Here is a 21,701-nt window from a genome sequence, read left to right as displayed (position 1 = left end):
TGTGACTATGACTTAATATACACAGTCATTTTTCTTATTCATGTAAATGTTCTCAATGACAGATGTGCTCCATGTGGGGGAACCAATCTCTTCCACCCATATTTCTGCCATTGATGAAGGTTTTTAATGCTTTCCTTGGCAAAGACAGCACACCTACCATATCTTGCTCAGAAGTGTTTCCAAGTATTAGCTATTACAAACTGTGCTGCTATAAACATAGGTGCACATATATCACTGTGATATGATTTTTTTAATTCTTTTGGAAAGATACTCAGCACAGGGATGGCTGGGTCAAATGGAACCTCCAGTCCAAGCTCTTTGAGGTTTCTCCATATTGATTTCCATAGTGGTTGCACCAGTCTGCACTCCCACCAACAATGGAGAAGGGTTCCTTTCTCCCCACAACCCCGCCAACATTTGTTATTGCGTGATCTCTTGATAGCAGCCATTCTTTGTGGGGTGAGGTGGAATCTCAGTTTTGTTTTCATCTGCATCTCTCGAATGACCAGTGATGTGGAACACTTTTTCATATATTTACTTGCTGCTTTTACTTCTTTGTCTGACAAATGTCTGTTCATTTCAGATGCCCATTTTTCAATTGGGTCTTTATATTTGGAGGTGCTGGTTGTTTTGAGCTCTTTATATATTCTAGATAAGAGTCCTTTGTCTGAGGAACAGCTGGTAAAAAATTTTTCCCACATTGTAGGTTGTCTTTTAGTTCTTAAAATAGCCCATTTGCCCATCAGTTGGAGACTGGATAAAGAAGATATGTTTTTTTCTATAAAATAGAATACTACTCAGCCATAAAGAATGAGAAATTAGATTCATTCATTGGAAAATGGATACATATTGAGGATATACTCCTAAGTGAAATAAATAAGTCACACATGTGTAAATACCAAATAGTTTCTCTGGTATGAATAAACGTAATAGTACATAAGATCCTAATGAGATAACTGACATTGTGAAATGGGAAGAAAAGGGCTAAAGGCAAAGGGAAGGTGGGATGGGTAGGGGAAGAGTAATAAGGGAAAAGAAAAAAATGTGAGAAAATGAAAAGATGGAAATAAAGTGTTTGTAAATGGGGAGAGGAGGGAGGGGGTGAAGGAGGGACGGGGGAAAAAATGAGAACCAAGACCTGTCATGTAAAGGTACAAGATCCCAATGATGAATGTAACTGCAATGTATACCTAAAATGTACCAATAAACTGAATGAGAGAAAAAAAAAAAGTGGCACAGGCTACTTCTACTCAGTACCACTGGTGAAAACTAAGCTACTCAGCCACTGCTTGCTGTTCAGAAAAATAATAATATAAATCAAGCTTTTGAATTTAAAAAGCATCATTTTATATCATTTGTTTTATTTGAAAAGCATTTCATGGGACATTGAAGCAAAAGCAGACTTCTTTCTGAACTCTACCGAAAGAGAAGCCAAAGAAAAGGCTCCGGGGAACTACAACTCGGTGATGACAGCTTTACACTGACTGCACAAGAATAAAATTCTGTGAGCAGTCAGTTACCACAGCCACACCACAGCAGGATGTCTAAAAATCAATTCTAAAGCATAAAATCACATGAGATAAACTGCAGAACAGCAAGGATATCAAAAAATATTAACAAATACTATTACAAACACCGTACAGAAGAGTCAGATTGACTCTGAGGTCACAAAACCAAGTATTAGGTATCTCATAGGCAACGACAGTGGTAGGAAAGTAACGGAGGAACACCAGGAGCTCACAAGGGTACTGACTGGTACACAGCATGGACACACTCACCAAACACTGTCAGAAAAAAACAAGTACTAATAAAATTTGAACTTTAAAACAGGTGAATACTATAATATAGGAAAGAATCTGAACAGCCAAGGAAGAAGTATAAAAATATATATAAATATGAAGATTAACATAACAACTGTAAAACAGAGCAGTATTTTTTCTTGTACCTTTACAGGTCCTAAATTGGAAAGTACCCTGCAGCAAAAGTTTAATCAGAGAAAAAGAAATACAAGTTAATTAACTTATGTATTTCTTAGAGAACTATCTGGGAAATTAGTAGTTCTCAAAGAGGTAGCTTTAATTTCCACCTGAAGTAGCATCTTCAAAAATGACCAACACATTTTTAAGGAAGTGACAATGGAAACGACTCTGAGTCTCTACAGGTGGCAAGTAAATGGCAGGTGAAGGCTGGTTAGTAAAACTTGTTAGTATAGATTCCTCTGGTACCATCTCTAGATCAATAAAAATCCAAATGTTATCTTCAGGGGGTAACGTTTGTCACCTGCCAGAGGAGTAAGGTGATTTTTGTCTTTCTTATGCTCTGCTTTTAGGAGAGAGCATAGTTCAGGAGTGATATAAAGAAAAGCCTTTTGGGGAAGGGGTTTATTATTTAGGACTGAGCTACTGAAGGAATCAGAAGCCACAGAAGAACAACTCTATTTTGGTGTGTCCGTGGGGTTGTCAACAAAGTGACTGGGTGGGAGATGGCCAAAAGACACAGTAACAGAAAGCTGGTAGGCTAATCACACACCCTGGATTTAACTCTTTGGATCTGCATCCTTTGCGGATCTCTTTCCTGTCATTAAAGAAAGTACAGTCATAGCTTTTATTGAGTCCTACGGTATGTCAATATCATTTTGTCTTTGTTATTATTTCTGATTTCTAATGTTAATGGTGACACAGGCATTGTTTGTGATTGCTCTCTACTTTATGTTAGTATCTAGTTTGTTACTGCGTCATCAACATTACTGCAGTTCATTTATCCTCTCTGAGTAGTGCAGAAGAAGGAGGGACACTAAGACAGTCAAACATAACACTGAATAGGTTGAAGAGGAGTACAAGAACCAATACCTATGAAAACCTGAGAACATATCCTGGACAGACCTAAGTGAAGAGATCTTTTGTTTGTTTGTTTGTTTGTTTTTTGTTTTTTTGAGACAGGGTCTCACTATGTAGTTGAGACTGACCTGGGACTCACTATGTAGCCCAGGCTGGTCTCGAACTCAGTAATCCTCCTGCCTCAGCTTCCTGAGTGCTGGGATAACAGGTGTGAGCCACCATGTCCAGCTTCCAAATGAAGAGATCTTGATGGTACTGACAAAAGCTCTAATTGATCTTTGACCCACATTGCAAAAACCATAGAAACATGAGAGAGTAGGGCAACAAGATGCCTGTCAACACCTCTAAGTCCTCCAAAGCTGAACTCACAGACAATGAAATAAAGGAAGCTGCAGACAAAGAACTTAAAAAATGGCCAAAACATTTGAAGAGACAAAAGAAGAAACAAATAAGCAAATGCATGTTTAATGAGCTCAAATAAGGCAAAAAATGTACACAATAAAATGTTCAACAAGCTTAAAGAAAAGACTAGCACTGAAAAGAGCTGAATAAGATAAGACACAAGTGATGAATTTGATAAAGAAATATAAAGTATGGAAACAAAGCAAGCAGAAATATATAATACAAAAAATTACATGGAAAGCATGTGTAGCAGAGGTGACCAATGTGAAGACTGTGTCAGAAACTGCAGGCCAGGTGGACATAGTAGATCATAAACTCAGTGATGCCCTAAACATGACAAGACACCATATAAGATGGTGCTAAATGACTCAAGATAAAGGGGAAAAACATGGAAATATGAAAAATAATAGGAAAATTAGAAGCTAAATGACTCAAAATAAAAGGAGAAACACACTCAGAAATATGGAAAATAAAGGAACAACTTGAAAATGACTCAATAGGTATACTAAAGTAAGTATTCACTAAACTCATAACAGAAAAATTCCCAAATCTCAGGAAAGAATTCAGTATTTAAGTAAAGAGGTATACAGAATCCCATTTCACCAAAAACAGAAAAGAACCTCTCCATGTTACATATAATCAAAATTCGAGATATTCAAGAAAGGAAAGAATACTAAAAGCAGTTAGAAGAAATACAGAAAGTAATGTATAAAGACAGATCTTTCAGAATTATAGCAGATTTCTCTCTGCTGTTTTTGTTGTGTTTTGTTTGTTTTTTGATCGAACTCAGGACCTTGCTCCTCTGAGGTAACACAGTGCTACTGAGCTAAATCCGCAGCCATCTCAGTACAAATCTGAAAGATTAACAGAGCTTACAGATGTTTTTCAAGCCTCCCCTCAAAAACGTCAACACAGACTTTAATAATCTATAAAATTAGCCTCAAAAACTGATGGAGAACCAAAGAACTCCAATGGCAACAAATCCTAAAGAATCCATGACTACTAAACCAGCACTGAAGAGGATACTTAAAAGATGACTAGGTAGAGGGGGGAGGACAACAGCACCAAGAGTCCAAAGGAAAGTATACATTTAACTAGAGGAACAGTAAAACAACAAGAATAACAACAACAACAACAAAACAAACAAAGCAACAGAAAAGGAAAAAAAACCATGGAAAAATAATGTAGTGACAGGATTCAATAAACCCCATACAATAATATTCTCAATGTCAATTGTTTCAACTCCCCAATCAAAAGACACATACTAGCAGATTGGATCAAAAACTAAATGCAACAATTGTAACTTGCTTACCAGAGATACATCATACACAGAGATGTACACAAATTGAAAGTGAAAATATAGAAAACATGGCATTCAACCAATACCTGAAAACAGGCAGGAATAGCTATCTTATTTTCAAACACAGCAGCCTTCAAACAAAATAAATCAGGTTGGATTTATCCCAGGGATGCAAGGATGTTTCAACATACATAAATTGATAAATGTAATACACTATAAAACAGAGTCAAGGACAAAAAGTATATGATTTCTCAGTAGATGTAGAAAAAGCATTCCAGAAAATTCAATGCCAGTTCATGATAAAACCCTACAGAAAATTGGAATAGGTGGTCTTTAACTCAACTTGATAAAGATTATGATAAACCAACAGCCAACATCATACTAAATGGTCAAAAACTGAAAACCTTCACATTAAAGTCAGGAAGACAAGGATGTCCACTATCACCACTCCTGTTCAATATAGTTCTGGAAACAGCCACAACAATTAGACAAGAGAAAGAAATAAAAGCAATAAAGATAGTAAAGGAATAAGTTAAATGTTATTATTTAAGGATGATAGCTGGATACAAGTAAACACTCAAAAATCAATGGCCTTCTTGTACACAAATTACAGAGTCACTAAGAATGAAATTAGGGAAGCAATCGCTTTCAAAATAGCATCCAAAAAAATGAAATATCTAGGAATCAATCTAACAAAGGAAGCAAAAGACCTCTACATTGAGAACTACAACACTGTGAAAAAAGAGACTGAGGAGGATAAAAGAAAATGGAAAGAAATCCCTTGTTCCTGAGTAGGAAAAGCCAATACAGTGAAAAGGTCACACTTCCAAAACTGCTGGACAGATTCGATGCAATTCCCTATTGAAATTCCAACAGTATATTCCACTGAACTAGAGAAAACAATCCAAAAATTCATTTGGAATCAGAAAAGACCTAGAATAGCAAAAGCAATTCTAGACAACAGAGATGTGGTAGGGGGTATTGCAATCAACAACTTGAAGCTATATTAGAACACCACTGTGATAAAAACAGCATGGCACTGGCAAAGAAACAGACCTCAGGATCAGTGCAATAGATCAGAAGATGCAGAAACAGCTCCAGACATACTCAGCCTCCTCATCTTTGACAAAGGAGGTAACTCCCTCACTGGAGGAAAGATAAACTATTTAATAAGCGGTGCTGGAAAAACTGGATTTTAACTTACCAAAGATTAAAACTAGACCCCTATCTTTCACCATGCACTGAACTAAAATCCAAGTGGATTAAACATCTAAATACTAAACTTGCTGTAAAAAAAGTTAGGTAGAACTCTTGAAGATAATGGTATAGGAAAAGACTTTAGGAACAAATCCTCAGTAGCATGGGAAATAGCACAAAGAATCAATAACTGGGATCTCATCTGTTATAAAAGCTTCTACACAGCAAGAGGAACCACCAACAGAGATGAGACAACCTACAATGTGGGAAAAAAATTTTGCCAGCTGTTTCTAAGACAAAGGTCTGCTATGTAGAATATATAAAGAACTAAAAAAAAAAAAAAAAAAAAAAACACCCACAAATATAAAGACCCAATTTAAAAATGGGCACCTGAAATACACAGACACTTCTCAGACAAAGAAGTAAAAGTAGCAAATAAACATATGAAAAACGTTCAACATCACTGGTCATTCGACAGATGCAGATGAAAACAACACTGAGATTCTACCTCAACCCAGAAAAAAATGGCTGCTATCAAGAACTCAACCAAGGACTGGGGATTTAGCTCACCGGTACCTCTGCCTGCCTTGCAAGTGCAAGATCCTGAGTTTGATCCCCGGTACAAAAAAAAAAAAAAAAAATGGGGCCAGGGATTTAGCTCAGTGGTTCTGCTGCCTGCCTTGTAAGCACAAAGAACTGAGTTTAATCCCCGGTACCAAAAAAGAAAGAAAAAAAGAAAAAAAAGAAATAAATCAAAAACAAATGCTGGTGGGGTCGTGAGAAAAAAGGGACCCTTCTTTATTATTGGTGGGGGTGCAGACTGGTGCAACCACTGTGGAAATCAATATAGAGATACTTCAAAGAACTATGATTGGAAGCCCCATTTGACCCAGCTATTCTTCTGCTAGGTATCTTCCCCAAAGAATTAAAACAATCATACCACAGTGATATATGTGCACCCATGTTTATAGTGGCACAGTTTGTAATAGCTAAAACTTGGAAACAACCCAACTGCCCATCAACTAGAGACTGGATAAAGAAGATGTGGTTTTTCTATAAAATGGAACACTACTCAACCATAAAAAATGAGACACTGGAGACATTTATAGCTAAGTAGATGCACATTGAGGCCATATTCTTAAGTGAAATTAATAGGACACACATGTAAATACCAAATAGTTTTTCTGGTGTGAAAATCTAAAAGTGTACATAAGAATCAAAATGTATAATTAATATTGTGTAACAGGAAGAAAAGTTGTAAAGGAGTAGGGGAAGTGGGAGGGGTAGGGGAAAGGTAAGAAGGGAGAAGAAAAGTATGAGAAAAGGAAAAAACATGGAAACAAAGTCTGTGTAAAAAGGGTGGAGGTGATGAAGAGTGGGCAGGAGAATGGGGAAAAAATAAGAATCAAGATACACTATGTAAAGGTACAAGATCCCAATGATATAACTAAATTGTACCAATAAACTTCATGGAAAAACAAAACACAAAAAAGAAAAACTAATCATAAGAAAAAAAGGTGGCCATTACATACTGTTAAGGTAAAAATTTATCAGGAAGAGAACTATTATATATATATATATATGCATTGACTACTGGCACACGCAACTTCATAGAACAAAAACCACTGGCTATAAAAGGACAAAACTATAATGCAATCCAAGGTGAGATTTCAATACCTCATTCTCACAGTTAAGTAAAGCAGACCAAAAACAAAAATCCAACACAGACATATCAAGTTTAACCACACCCTTGAACAAATGGACTTAACAGGATTTAACAGATGTCCTCTAAGATATCATTCAACAACAAAATATACATCTTTCTCAGTACCATTCAGAATTTTTTCCAAACAAACTATACATTAGGTCATAAATCACAGACATCAATAAAACAAGAATTTAAATAATCCCCTGAAATGCTGTTGGACCATCATGGAGCTAGAAATCAACACCAAAAAAAGAAGCCACAGAAGGTATGTAAACACATAGAAATTAAATAATATATTACTGTCCAATCAATGAATCAGAGAAGAAATCAGGAAAGAAAAGAGTTTGTAGAATCTAAAGGAAATGGAAAGACAGAATGCCAAAACCTGTACAACAAAGTGAGGCAGGGTTACAGCTGTGGATCTATACACACCAAGACAGCAACTCCACACAGGTAACCTAATAGCACTTCAAGGTCCTAGGGAAACCAGAAAACCAAAATCTGAAACTAAGGAAAAAAATTATACACCTCAAAGCAAGAATTAATAAAATTGAGATTAAAAAAAATACAAAGGATCCAAGAACCAAATAAGTGGTTCTCTGAAAGGATGGGAAGGGGATTGGGGAAGAGTAGCAACAGGAGGGAAGGTGAGGTCAAGATGCATCATGAATGTGCACCAATTCTCCTATGATGAATTTTTTTTACTAATAAAAAGTATAAAAACAAAATTATCAAAAGATAATAGCAAGGGCCGGGGATTTAGCTCAGCGGTTCAGTTCGGTGGCCTGCCTTGCAAGCGCAAGGACCGGAGTTCAATCCCCGGTACCAAAACACAATAGAAAAGAAAAGATAATAGCAATAGCAAGTAAATTTATACATACACATTTAAAAATAAAACTTTAAAATATCTGTAATAATATATTTGAGGATTTTTCTTTTAATTAAGGAGAATGGATATTTTCACATAAATATAACAAAAAGAAAATAATTAAGAGAATTGCCCACATAACTAAAGCCATTAGTCATTGAGCATTACTACATTTTTCCAAGGATTTCATTTAATCTTCACATACGTACTACAATTAACTCTATTAAATGATTTTTTAAAAGAGACATGGGGAAACTATATAGTTGCACAAATTCAAATAAGGAATAAAAGACATTATGTAATTTCTTAGCTCAAAAAGATTAAAAAATCACATATATTTGCCTTTAACTAATAAGTTTAAATATAAAAAAAAAAGTGAGGAAAAGAAATTCTTTTCAGTGTCTGAAATTTGAAGAGTAAAATATTAAGAATGAGAGTTCCTGGATATGAGTAATAGTAAATCAGTGATTCTCAAAATTCACTGGCAAGGATCACCAAATGTATATAATAAAAATGTAGGCAACTTGGTCTTCAGGGAAATCATAAAGAATCAAAATGAAAAGAGAGGGTAAAACAGCTGTTAATCTGGCTAATATCAATCTTATTATCAAAAAAATCTTGAAAACTAATGACCAAAATGAAGTTTCTTAACTATGTAGAACAGAATAATTTAATTGTTAAAAATAAAACAGATTAAAATAAAGTGTATAAAAAAGGCTTATAGAATTAAAAATAGCAAAACACTGCAATTTCATGCTAGTCAAACTCATAGTTAGTCTATTGAACTACTACATATATCTCACTTTTCCAGTACAGGGTCATTAGAGTAGTTTATGGGATTTTTCTCATAAAGAAATATACCATAAAGAAGAAACTAAGAATTTAAGATCTCTATTCACCTCTTGTCCTTCTAAAGCAGATGTTGTCAGGCTTTGTTTCCGATTTAAAATCTAAATTATAGAATTACTTTCTGAATGAATATTTATCGAACATAACAATGTCTTCCCACTTAATTATTGCTTATGACCATGTTTTCTCATTACATTGCATGGAAAGCCTACAATATTTACGCCTTGAGCATTTAAAAACAATCTAGTTTCTTTAAAGCAAATACTAAAATTGTAAAAACTGGTATATAGGGGCTGGGGATTTAGCTCAGCAGTTTGGTGGCCTGCCTTGCAAGCGCAAAGACCGGAGTTCAATCCCTGGTACCAAAAAAAAAAAAAAAAAAAAAAAAAAAAAAAAAAAAAGATATATAACAAGCAAACAAAATACATAAAATTACACCACTATAATAATTCAAAAGGCAATGATCAAGTGAGCATGATGACACTTTAATATCTGAAATATCAATAATCATGATACAAGATTTTTCAGAACTACTAAAAAAAAAATCAGAAATTAATCATGCTTCCTACAACATACACATCATAAAGACACAAGTCAAAAGTAAAAGGATAGGGAAGATGCATCAAGTAATGATAATAATAAAAATATATGTGAAGAACTTATTTTAATATGCTACAGTATAGAGAAGAGCATAAAGAAGGTACAATTTTCAAGCAAAGAATATTTACGAAAAGAATAATATTGTGGCCCATAAAACAAAGATCAAAATATACTGAAAGCCACATAAAGCATGTTCTTTGTGTACGTAGAATGAAATTAGAAATCAATAAAAGAAATACATCTGGAAAATATAAACATATTTGGAAACTAAACAAAATACTTCAAATCCATTGGTTAAGAAAAAAATCAAAAGACAAATTAAAATACGGTATTTTTAATTGAAAATGAAAACATGACATCTGAAAATTTAAGGATATAGGCCAATTATTACCATTAAATGCCTGGATTTCAAAAGAAAGATCTTGAAGAGTGACCTCAGTCACTTTAAGATAGTAGAATAAATACAAAAGGAAACCTAAGCATGAGAAATTAAATAATAAATGGCAGAAAAAATTAGTTATAAAGAAATTAAAAAATGAAAAACACTGAAAGTTTTTAAACTGAAAGTTTAAAAAGCTCCAAAAACCTGACAAGCTTCTATCAGACTAATCAAGAAAAAACAAAAAAGATACAATATAGCAATATCTAAAAGACAAAGATATCACCAAAGCTTCCACTATTTTAACAGTATAGTAAGGAATATATAAATATACATGAATACAGGAAACACTGTGAAAAACACACAAATGTTTGTGAATACCTGTGTGGGTTTATATCACACATACATTTGTTTGAAAAAATACCCAACATCTATTCCTGGGACAAAAAACTAGTAGTAGACAGAAAATTTTCAACATGATACAACACCTTTGATAAGAATAGACAGAGAAGCCTGCCTGAACAACATCTGCACAGGCCTGCAGGCCCGAGGCCCGCCCAGGTGCCATCAGTTAAGTGTGCTCAGGCCTCAGTGAGAAACCTGCTGGACAACAACAGCACAGGTGCACAGTCCCCAACCCAGAGCCTACCCAGACACCAGTGGCTCAGGCGCACAGGCACTAAGCAGAGGTCCCTGAGGACAGCAGGACAGCGCAGGGACCCAGAAGGCCATCATTCTGAGCCAAAGAATTGGCATGGTGATGAGTAGTAGACAGAAGGTATCTCCAAGGCGTGATGAGAACTGAAGTCTACTAGTAAAGCAAAGAGTCACCTAAATAAAGGTACAACAGACTGCAACAGTTGGTGACCTGTTGGGGTCAACACCTCCTACTGGCACCAGGCTAGTTGCGGGGGAAGGACAGCTTGAACTGTGCAGAGTTCAAACATGAAGGAGGTCAGAAATCTCAATTCCAGTCTCACAGACAGAAAAATGCCTGAACTCCAGGGGTCTGTGACTGACTTGCTGAGATCCGTCAACACAGATCTATATGCTACCTACTTGTGCACCGGGGACAACAGAGACATGACTTGAATGGGACATTATTTTTCTTCTTTTCTCCTTCTTTACCCCTCACTTTTATTGTTTTGATTTTGTCCTGTTCTTTCTCAGTTGCTCTTATTTTTATAGGAGCAAGAATACAGTTTCTGGTTTTTCTATCGCTGTCTGTTCTGTTTCTGTTTTTATCCCTTTCTTCTCTCTTTACCTTTTGTCTTCACCAGTTTCCCAAACTCTGCCTGATCTTCCTGTGTCCTCTACCCTTCTCAGTTTTCCCTGTTCTATTTCTCTACCCACTCCCAATTCCTTCTAAATCTCCCCAGATAGAAAAATTCACTATTTTGAAGGGTTCATTTACTGCAAATATATTTTTTTACCTTAATTTTGATATATAACTACAAGTCTGGTTCCAGTGGTCAAAGGTGTTTTGATGCAATTGTTGATGCTGATTGTATCACTTTGGCCACAGTGACATGACTGACCTCATCAGTTGTCCCTCCTGGTATACCAAGACCAAGATTACCTAAGGGCAATTACAGACTGAAACACATAGAGCAACAAAATCTGGAACATTATTCAAGAAGTAACCATACCTTAAGGGTTCTAAATACCAGCAATAAAGATATTTGCAATAAGCATTCTACAAATATGAACCCAGGATTTAAATCAAAAACATCATCAACAACAACAAAAAACAGAAATACGAAGATAATTAAACAAAACTCAAAACCAGACTTCAAGATCAGCAAAGACAACTTCAAAAAAAACAAGATGGAACAATCTGCGTCTCAACAACCTGGACTCCCTGAATTGGCAACAAAAGAGAGTCTGGAAAAAACAAAATCAGAAATAATTTCTCAGATAACATTAGATGGTGCCCATACTAAAAGATATGACTAAAAAAAACCCTCTAGAGCAGACAGATAAAAAATAGAGGAGCTCAGGAACATGATGGAATCCCAACATAGGAAAGAAGTGGAATCCATAAAAAAAATTCAAACTGATATCCAGGAGATCAAAAAACATCACTAAAAGTTTACATAACAGAACGAGCCAATGTGAGGACAGAATATCAGATATAAAAGGCAGGATGGTGATTAGTGACTGGGATAAGAAAGATTTCTTAAAATTAGCAAGGCGCCATGAGAAATTGGCAGCTGCTAGATGAAATGAAGAAGAATAACATAAGAAAGATGAAATCAAGAACAAACAGGACATAGTACAAAAGACATTAAAAAAAAACTGTTCACAGAACTAATGGCAGTAAAACTTCCCAAGCAAAGGAAAAGAATGTGACATAGTAATAAGTGAGGCATATAGGACTTCAACTAGCCATGCTCAAAAAAATCTACACAGAGGCATATAATAGTCAAGATTCCAGAAACCAAAAGAGTAAGCTGTTAGACAAAAGAAACAAATCACATACAAAGGAAAGCCCATCAGAATCAAAGCAGACTTCTCAACACAAAGCCGCAAGGCATGAAGAGCCTAGAGTGAAGTATTTTAAGCCCTAAAAGAAACAATCTACAACCCAGATTTATGCACCCTACAAAACTCTTTCAAAACTGATGGAGAAATGAGATACTTTCATGACAAAGAGCACAAGAAGAGCCTGGAGTGAAGTATTTCAAGCCCTAAAAAAGAAACAATCTACAACCCAGATTTATGCACCCTACAAAACTCTTTCAAAACTGATGGAGAAATGAGATACTTTCATGACAAAGAGCACCTGAGAAACTTTAGGAATGGAAAAACAGCACACCAAAAAATCTTAAACAATATCCCAGAAAAAGACAATGAAGAGCACAACCCTATGAATGAATCCATCAGGCATCAGGCAAGACATGAAATTAAATGCAAGGGTAAGAATCCAGCAGGAAAAGATAATGACAAGGATAAGTCAACGCATATCAGGTATAACCCTCAATGTTAATAGTATCAGTCTACCAACCAAAACAAATAGACTGGAAGAACGGGTCAAGAAGCAAGATCTAAGAACCAGGGATTTAGGTCAGTGGCACTGAACCTGTCTCACAAGTGCAAGGTCCTAAATTTGGCCTCCAATACCAAAACAACACAAAAACAAACACAAAACATAACAACAGCCACAACAACCAAAGCAGGATCCAACAACATGCTACATACAAGAAACACACTTAATTCTAAAAGAAACTCATAGACTAAAAGTTAAAGCACAGAAAACAATGGTCCATGTGACATGAACCTTAAAAAAAGCAGGAGTAGCTATCCTATTTGCAGATCAAATGGATTTCAAATCAGCATTGATCAAGAAGGACAAAGAACAATCCAAGAGGAAGAGATGACAATCATAAATATATATGCACCAAATACTAGTGCACCAAACTATATAACAAACTAACAGACATGAAAAAGAAATACAAATCAAATAAGCACTAATACAGTAGTAGTGGAGAAACTCAATACCCCAAGGTCACAAACAGACAGATCAACTAGAAAAAAAGAAACAACAGAATACTAGAACTCAACCAAACTCTTGAACAAATAGCCTTAACAGACGTTTACAAGTGTTCTACCCCACAAAATCAGAATACACATTCTTTTCTGCTGCACATTAACTGATTTCCAAAACAGACCACATACTTCCTCATAGAATACATTTAAGTAAATACAAATGAATTGAAGTTATCCCCTGTATATTATCATAGTGCGATGAAACTGGAGATCAATAGCAAAAGAAACCACAAAAACATCATAAACAGATCGAAATTTAATAACACACTCCTGAAAAAACCAATGGATCACAGAGGAAACTAAACAAAAAATCATATAATTTCTACAATTAAAAGCCAATGCCAGTACAATGTATTGGAGTTTATGGGACACAATGAAAGCTGTCTTCTCAGGGAAATTCATAGCAGTGAATACTAATATTAGAAAAACAGTGCAAGGTCAAATAACCTAATGGTGAACCTCAAGCTTCTAGAAAAAGAACAGCAAGACATAGCCAAAGCTTTTGTAAGGGAAGAAATTATAAAGATCAAAGTAGAATTCAATGTAATGGAGACTAACACAATGATACAAAAAAAAAAAAATCAATGAAGCAGAGTTGGTTCTTTGAAAGAATAAACAAAATTGAAAAATCCTTAGAAAATCTTATCAAAAAAAGGAAAGGCCCAAATCCATGCAATTAGGAATTTTTTTAAAAAGTGAAATTACAAGAGACCGAGCAGAAATCCAGAGTATCATCAATACCTACTTTCAGAACCTATACTCCAACAAGATGGAAAGTACAGAAGAAATGGACAGATTTCTAGATATATACGAATTACCAAACTTGAATGAAGAAGACTTAAAAGATTCTAAACAACCCAGTATTAATCAATGAAATTGAAAATCTAATTAAAAACTTAATGAATGAAGAAAAGCCCAGGTTCTGATAGCTACACTGCTGAATTCTTTAAAACTCAGAGAAGAACTATTGCCACAACTGTTTAAACTCTTCAATGAAACTGAAAGGGAAGCAATACTCCCAAATTCATTCCTGGAAGCAACCATCACCTTGATCCCCAAAGCAGAGAAAGACCGAATCAAAAAAGGCCAATTTCACTAATGAACATAGAAACAAAAATCTTTAATAAGATACAGGCAAACAGAATGTAGAAGATCATCAAGAAGATCATACACCCTGACCAACTGGGATTTATCCCAGGGATGCAGTGATGGTTCAACATACAAAAATCATATGTAACTGTACTGCATACCTAGAATGTACCAATAAAAAGAAAAAAAATACAGAAATCAGTAAATGTAATACACTATATTAATGGAGACAAGGACAAAAAAATCACAGGATTATCACAATAGATACATAAAAAGTGATCAACAAAATCCAACATCCATTCATAATAAAAACCACATAAAAACTTGAAATAGAGGGTCTTTATCTCAAGCCAATAAAGCAATCTATTAAAAACCAACAGCCAACATTGTACTAAATGGTCAAAACCTGAAATCCTTTATGCTAAAATGAGGAACAAGTCAAGGATGTCCGCTATCACCACTTCTGCTCAATATACCTCTAGAAACATTAGCTCCAAGAGAGAGAAATAAAAGGAATAAGGACAGCAAATGAAGAAGGCAAATTGTTATTATTTGCAGATGACACAATATCATATACAGAACATCCCAAGAACTCCACCAGAAGTCTTTCCAACTAAATAATCAAACTCAGTAGAGTAGCTGGATACAAGGTCAACACACAAAAATCAGTAGCCTTCCTGTACACAAACAACAGAATCACTGAGACAGGAACTGGAGAAAACAATTCCTTTCCCAATAGCATCCAAAAACATGAAATAGCTAGGAATCAATCTAAGAAAAGAAATCAAAGACATTGATACTCAAAACTACAGCACTCTGAAAAAAAAAAAAAAAAGGAGTTCTAAGGTGATATCACAAAATGGAAAGACATTCCTTGCTCCTGGATAGGAAGACCCAATATAGTGAAACAGCCATACTTTCAAAACTGCTATATAGATTCAAGGCAACCCCAATTGAAATACCAACAGTATATTTCACAGAATTTGAGAAAACAATACCAAAATTTATTTGGAACAAGAAGAAACCTAAAATAGCAAAAGTAATTCTAAGCAATAAAGAGTAGGGGGTATCACAATCCCCAATTTGAAACTATACTACAAAGCTACTGTGAAAAAAGCAGCATGGTACTGGCAAAGGAACAGACCCAAGGATCAGTGGAATAGAAACAACTTGAGACACACTCTGCCTCATCTTCAACAAAGAAGCCAAACACCCTCATGGAAGGAAAGACAACCTCTTTAATAAATGGTGCTTGAAAAATTTGGTTTCAACTTGCCAAAGATTAAAACTACAACTATATTGCTCATTACGCACTAAACTAAAAATGAAATGCATCAAAGATCTAAATATTTAAACAGAAACACTAAAGCAGCTGGAAGAGAGGTTAGGTAGAACTCTTGTATAGGAAAAGACTTCATAAACAAAACCTCAGTTGTCCATCAACCAGAGCAAAGAATTAACAACTGGGATCTCATCTTATTAAAAAGCTTCAGCACAAGAGAAACCACTAACCCAGTGAAGACACAACCCACAATGTGGGGAAAAATTTTTAGTAGCTGTTCCAAAGACAAAAAGTCTATTATCTAGAATATATAAAGAACTTAAAAAACAAACAAACTCCCAACTTTAAATTCCAATCCAAAAGTGGGCATCTGAAATGAACAGACACTTCTCAGACAAAGAAGTAGAAATAGTAAATAAACATAAGAAAAAATGTTCACCATCACTGGTCATTTGACAGATGCAAATGAAAATAACACTGTGATTCCACCTCTTGCCAGAAAGAATGGCTACTATCATGAAATCAACCAGTAACAAGTGCCTGCGGAGTTGTGGGAAAAGAAGAATCCACTCTACTGCTGGTGGGAGTGTAAACTTCTGCAACCACTCTGTAAATCAGTATGAAGATATCTCAAAGAACCAGGATTGGATGCCCCATTTGACCCAGCTATTTCACTGCTTCCCAAAAAGAATAATACCGCAGTGATATATGCACACCCATGTTTATAGCAGCACAATTTGTGATAGCTAAAACTTGGAAACAGCCCAATTTCCCATCAACTGGAGCCTGGATAAAGAAGATGTGGTTTTTCTATAAAATGGAGTACTATTCAGCCATAAAGAATGAGAAACTAGAGAGATTTATAGCTAAATGGATGCACACTGAGGCCATCTCTTAAATGAAATATATAGGACACGTGTATAAATACAGAAGAGAAACTGAAAGTGTAAATGAGGATCAAAATGCATAATAATGTGAAATAGGAAAAGATAAAAAGGTGAAGGGGAAGTGGGATGGGTACGGGAATGGAAAGAAAAAAATGAGAAAAAGAAAAAACATAAAGTCTTTATTAATGGGAGGGGTGCAGGGTTGAAGGGAGGATGGGGAATAGATACAAAACTGAGAATCAAAGTATATCATGTATAGGTAAACTTCCCAAGATGAATGTTATCATATTATATACCTAAAATGTACCCATAAACTTAATGAATTAAAAACAGATATAGATAAAAAGATACCTAACGGGCAGGGTAAGGGGGGAAAAATGAGAATCAAGACTTGTCATGTTAGAGGTACAAGATCCCAACAATGTATGTAACTGTACTGTATCCCTAAAATGTACCAAAAAACACAATTAAAGCTGGAAAAAGAAAAAGATACCAAATGGTTAAAAACTACATTATTTCTTCATATAGTCAAACAAACGGTAAAGCTGTCCACTTTTACCCTTCTACTTTTGCTACTGCACTAGAAGTACAGCCAGAGAAGAAAAATAAAAGCCATCAAAATTTAAAGAGAAGACACAATGTGTTTATGCTTAGAAAACATGCCAATGAAGCAACTTCCAGGTGAGCAACAGAGAATGGCAGCTCAGGAGTTTTCTGAAGAGGAAGGGGAGCATCTATAGTCAGTGCCGCAAAGTCCTTCTGAAACAAAGGAAATCCTGAAAACATGGACAGAGCTACAAACATTTGTAGAGAAGACACATCCAGACAGAGGAAAAGCCAATTTTTGTATTCACTTGCTAATGACAATGTCATGTCATACAGTGTTAAAGACAAGATAGAAACTGCCAACCTTAGACCAGTTTGTATGTATGTATGTATGTATGTATTTATTTTTGGTACCAGGGATCAAACTCAGGAACTTGAGCTTGTGCAGCAGCTGATGGAACCAGTGAGCTGAATCCCCAGTTTTTAGTTCTGAAAAGGTTGAGACTTGTGAGCCAGAGCAGGTTTTAGCAGGTTACAGATTCTTCCAAGGAAAGAAAGGACAAGAGAGACAGATTCCTGATGTTCTCATGGAAGGGGATGCTCCTTTCAAACAATAACCACCTTCTATTTCATCCTCCCTTCCTGCAAGCCAAACATGTCAACCTGAATGTTGAGTATAGTATAAAATCATTGTTTCTGGTAAACTAGGCATATTTTATAACTTTTTGATGAATATGCTAGGAAAATTATTGGCGTTTCTGGTAAATTACACATGTTATACAACCCTTTTTTACTATGAAAAGATTTGTTAAGAGGTACTTTGGGAGGTTCAGATTGTATTATGGGTATTTCTGGTATTTCTGATGGGAAAAATAGTCTTACAACCAACTTGAGTTACAACCAGGTCTCATGAACAAATTGAGTTCTTAAGTCAAGGTTCTACTCTAGCTCTCCAACTCCAAAGCATGTGTTTCTCCATTAAATTCTTAATCTTGAGAGACAAACAAGACAAAAGGTTGAACCAAATGATTCCTAAGTGCTGCTTATTACATCTGTACTCTTTTCAAAAGCATCTTTTTGTTGCTGGTATTAAATAATATTGACTTACTTCAAGTTTCAACTGATATTTCAAGAGCTATGACTAGAACAGTGACTACAGATCCCCACTTGTAGCATTTCCACAACTTCAGCTACTCAGAGTAGTCCCCATCTTCATCAGGCTGAGATTCTAGTATCTCACAGTTATGTAAGTGCCCTAATATAATCTTGAGTGCTCTTCAAGTATTTCTAGTTGATGAACAGGGCATTGTATTTCTATTTATTTAGGTAATTTTTAATTTCTTTCAACAATACTTTTAGTTTTCAATGTACAACTTTTTCACTACTTGGCTTAAATTTATTCCTATGTATTTTATTCTTTAAAAGATTGTACATGAAATTACTTTTTAACCTCATTTCAATTCTTCATAGCTCATGTGTAGAAATGTAATTTGATTTTTAATTTATTTTTGACCACAACTTCTCTGAATCCATTTAATAAATCTGCTTTTGTTAATTATGACAAGGGATTATAAGAAAACAATCAATCACCCAGGAAAAACATAGTTTACAAGCATCAAACCACTGGAAGCAGAAAAGTCTAGAAATTTGGGGACTGGCACAATCACTTCCCACCCTTAATTTAGGAGGAAAACACTGAAGATCCATTTTAGCAACAAAGACCAACTGCCTCCAACTTTGCAGACAGCATTAAATCAAGTCTGTGCTAATCAGAACACTGTTAGAAGTTGAGCAGAATAAAGTTTCTCCAAGCAAAAATCTCAATAAAGCAACAACTCCTAGCATACACTTGCACTTCAATGAAATATTTTAGGGAAAAGAGACCATAGGGAATTCTTCCAACAAGGTTAATAAAATGAAGTTATCTTCAATCAAATAGAGGTACAGACAGACATATAAGCATAAAGTAGAAAGCACAAACTATGTTAAATTTAGGAAGCAGTTCTCTCAAACTGTGGGTATGCCTGAAATAAACAGAGCTGATGACAATAAAATAGATAAAAAGCCACAAAGAACCATTTTCCTTAAGTGCTACCAAAAGTAGCCCTTAATTTTCTACAGTAAGAAGGAAGCTGAAAAACTTACTTGTCAATATCCACACTAAATGTAGCAATCAAAACAACTGAAAAATGAAAAACCTAAAAAACTACAAGGAACAATGTAGTAGGGATTTTGTCCCAAAACTCTGAAAAGGAAACCATGACGAATCATGGAACATTCCTTACCTCCAGGGCAAACACTTCTACTACAATTGCTCCATACTAAGGGCACCTATGAGTCTTCAGTTCCTTACTTTTCTATCAGAGTGTTTACAGTAAGTGCACAACCTCTGCTTCATCAGGGTACATTAGATATGTTGGATGTAGACAATAAATTTTAGTTTCTAGTTCTTCAGGTCAAAAGGATCCATATATCTGGACCTGGTAATGTAGAAACTATGTAAGACAGCCCTTTCCTATCAAACAGAGGTCCTGGGCTTTTGAGTTTGAAGTCATGCCAAGACAGAAGTTTCACATTTTATCCTATAATGGCAGGATACATAAACTGGTCTGTGAAGTAGAGACTGCTTACATGGTGACCCAAATAGCAGAACATGGTATATTCGATGTTCAACAAAAACATCCTGCTCTCTTCCTCCAGGTCTCAGAGGCTCTCGTGACCTGGCTGACTAGGATTAGGTGGGACTGTGTGGATACAAAATTGGGACTGGAAATGTCACTTCCCAGCCAGAGTATTTAGTTGCAGATGTGCAATGCAGCAGGACTTACTTTCACTTTTTAACTATAGTGGGCATAATCTGGTCCACGTAGAAAATACACTCTCAGGATAATTTCCAGGATTAGGACATGAATTAGAACCCAAGGATAACCCTCCATATTTATGCAGCAAGAGTAAAACACAAACTGCTGTCCGAAGGCAGGTGGCATCCCCACCCTGTTTTGGTAGTATGTGTTCTATGCTGGTTCAAAGTTCTACATCGTAATTCTGAGATTTATGTTGTTCATTTATAAAGTCATATACTGCACACCTCTACAGCCTGGTATTACTTCAGATTTATAAAAATCCCTTCTCCCAAGTAATTCAGGAAAAAAGCACCGAAAAATATTTACTAGAACTGATCATCTTGAGGATGAGGTAGTATATTTATATATCTCTATTTAAATTCTATACTTGATTATTTACAAAATTGTAGTTACTTTTGCACCACCATTCTTTAAAACACACCATTTAAATAAAGTTGATTATATTTTCATCATCCAAGTTTTTTATCAATGAAAAGTGTTACAAAGGACCTTCTTACATTACATGATTTATACAAGAACACATCCGTAACTCCTTTTCAAGTAGTTAATCATTTAAGCCATTGAAGACATTAGACTAAAAAAGAAAAAAGTGGAAAACTTCAAATAGAGGCTAATGTCTATGTGAAACAATAGGTAACTCAAGTGTATATGCTGTTACTTTATTAATATGTATCCCTTTAAATCTTTGACATAGCATTTAAAAATAAATTTAATAAAAATGTTATCAAAACTTATTTATTAACCCTAGATCACTGAAAGTTATTTAGGTGACTATTATTAGAACCCAGAGTTAGTATAAGAATAATCATTAATTTGAGAAAAGACAATTTATTTTAGGACTTTACTATTATTTTGGGCTTACCATTAAATTCTGAAACCTCGAGTTTAAGTCAACACATCCTTTTCTCCCAAGTACACAAGGGGAGAGTAAATGGCACAAAACCAAACACACAATTACGCAGCTCCCCGGGAGGACAGTCAGAAGAAAAGCACACAACACAGTGGCTGTGCACCTTATTACCTGAGCGTTCAGCAGCTCCTCACACTTCTGTGCTTGCTTCTCAATTGCAGACATGTACTGTTTTTCAATAGCTTCTACTTGTTGCTTCACTGAAGACTGCAGTAGTGCCTAAACACAAGCAAGGAAAGTATTTGGATCACAGACAAAATGTGCAGTCTAGAGTCAGCCTGAGCCTGTTTTTGACAATTGTACATGTCTGAAATATGACGCCTTCTAGAGTAGAGAAATACACGTGTAAACAGTGAAGCATTTTGTATATATGTGTATGTTTATATGTATATAAACATTATGTGTTTTGTGTGTGTGTGTGTGTGTGTGTGTGT

General features: G+C 35.3%; 1 protein-coding gene across 5 annotated transcripts in view; it reads right to left on the bottom strand.

Annotated features, from left to right (window-relative positions):
- Ccdc91 (coiled-coil domain containing 91) overlaps positions 1–21,701 on the bottom strand; it is a 261,256-nt gene that overhangs the window by 130,269 nt on the left and 109,286 nt on the right. For 4 of the 5 annotated variants that reach the window (XM_019208148.2, XM_019208149.2, XM_010628980.3 and 1 more), the window contains one exon: positions 21,379–21,486. The exons of the other annotated variant lie outside the window; for it this stretch is intronic. In XM_019208148.2, coding sequence (XP_019063693.1) covers positions 21,379–21,486 — 108 coding nt within the window. The remainder of the gene's footprint in view (positions 1–21,378; positions 21,487–21,701) is intronic. 5 annotated transcript variants of the gene reach the window in all.

The sequence above is a fragment of the Fukomys damarensis genome, unplaced genomic scaffold, assembly GCF_012274545.1.
Source record: "Fukomys damarensis isolate Sample0158 unplaced genomic scaffold, DMR_v1.0_HiC HiC_scaffold_15, whole genome shotgun sequence".
NCBI lineage: Eukaryota > Metazoa > Chordata > Mammalia > Rodentia > Bathyergidae > Fukomys > Fukomys damarensis.
This window is presented reverse-complemented; position numbering and strand designations above follow the sequence as displayed.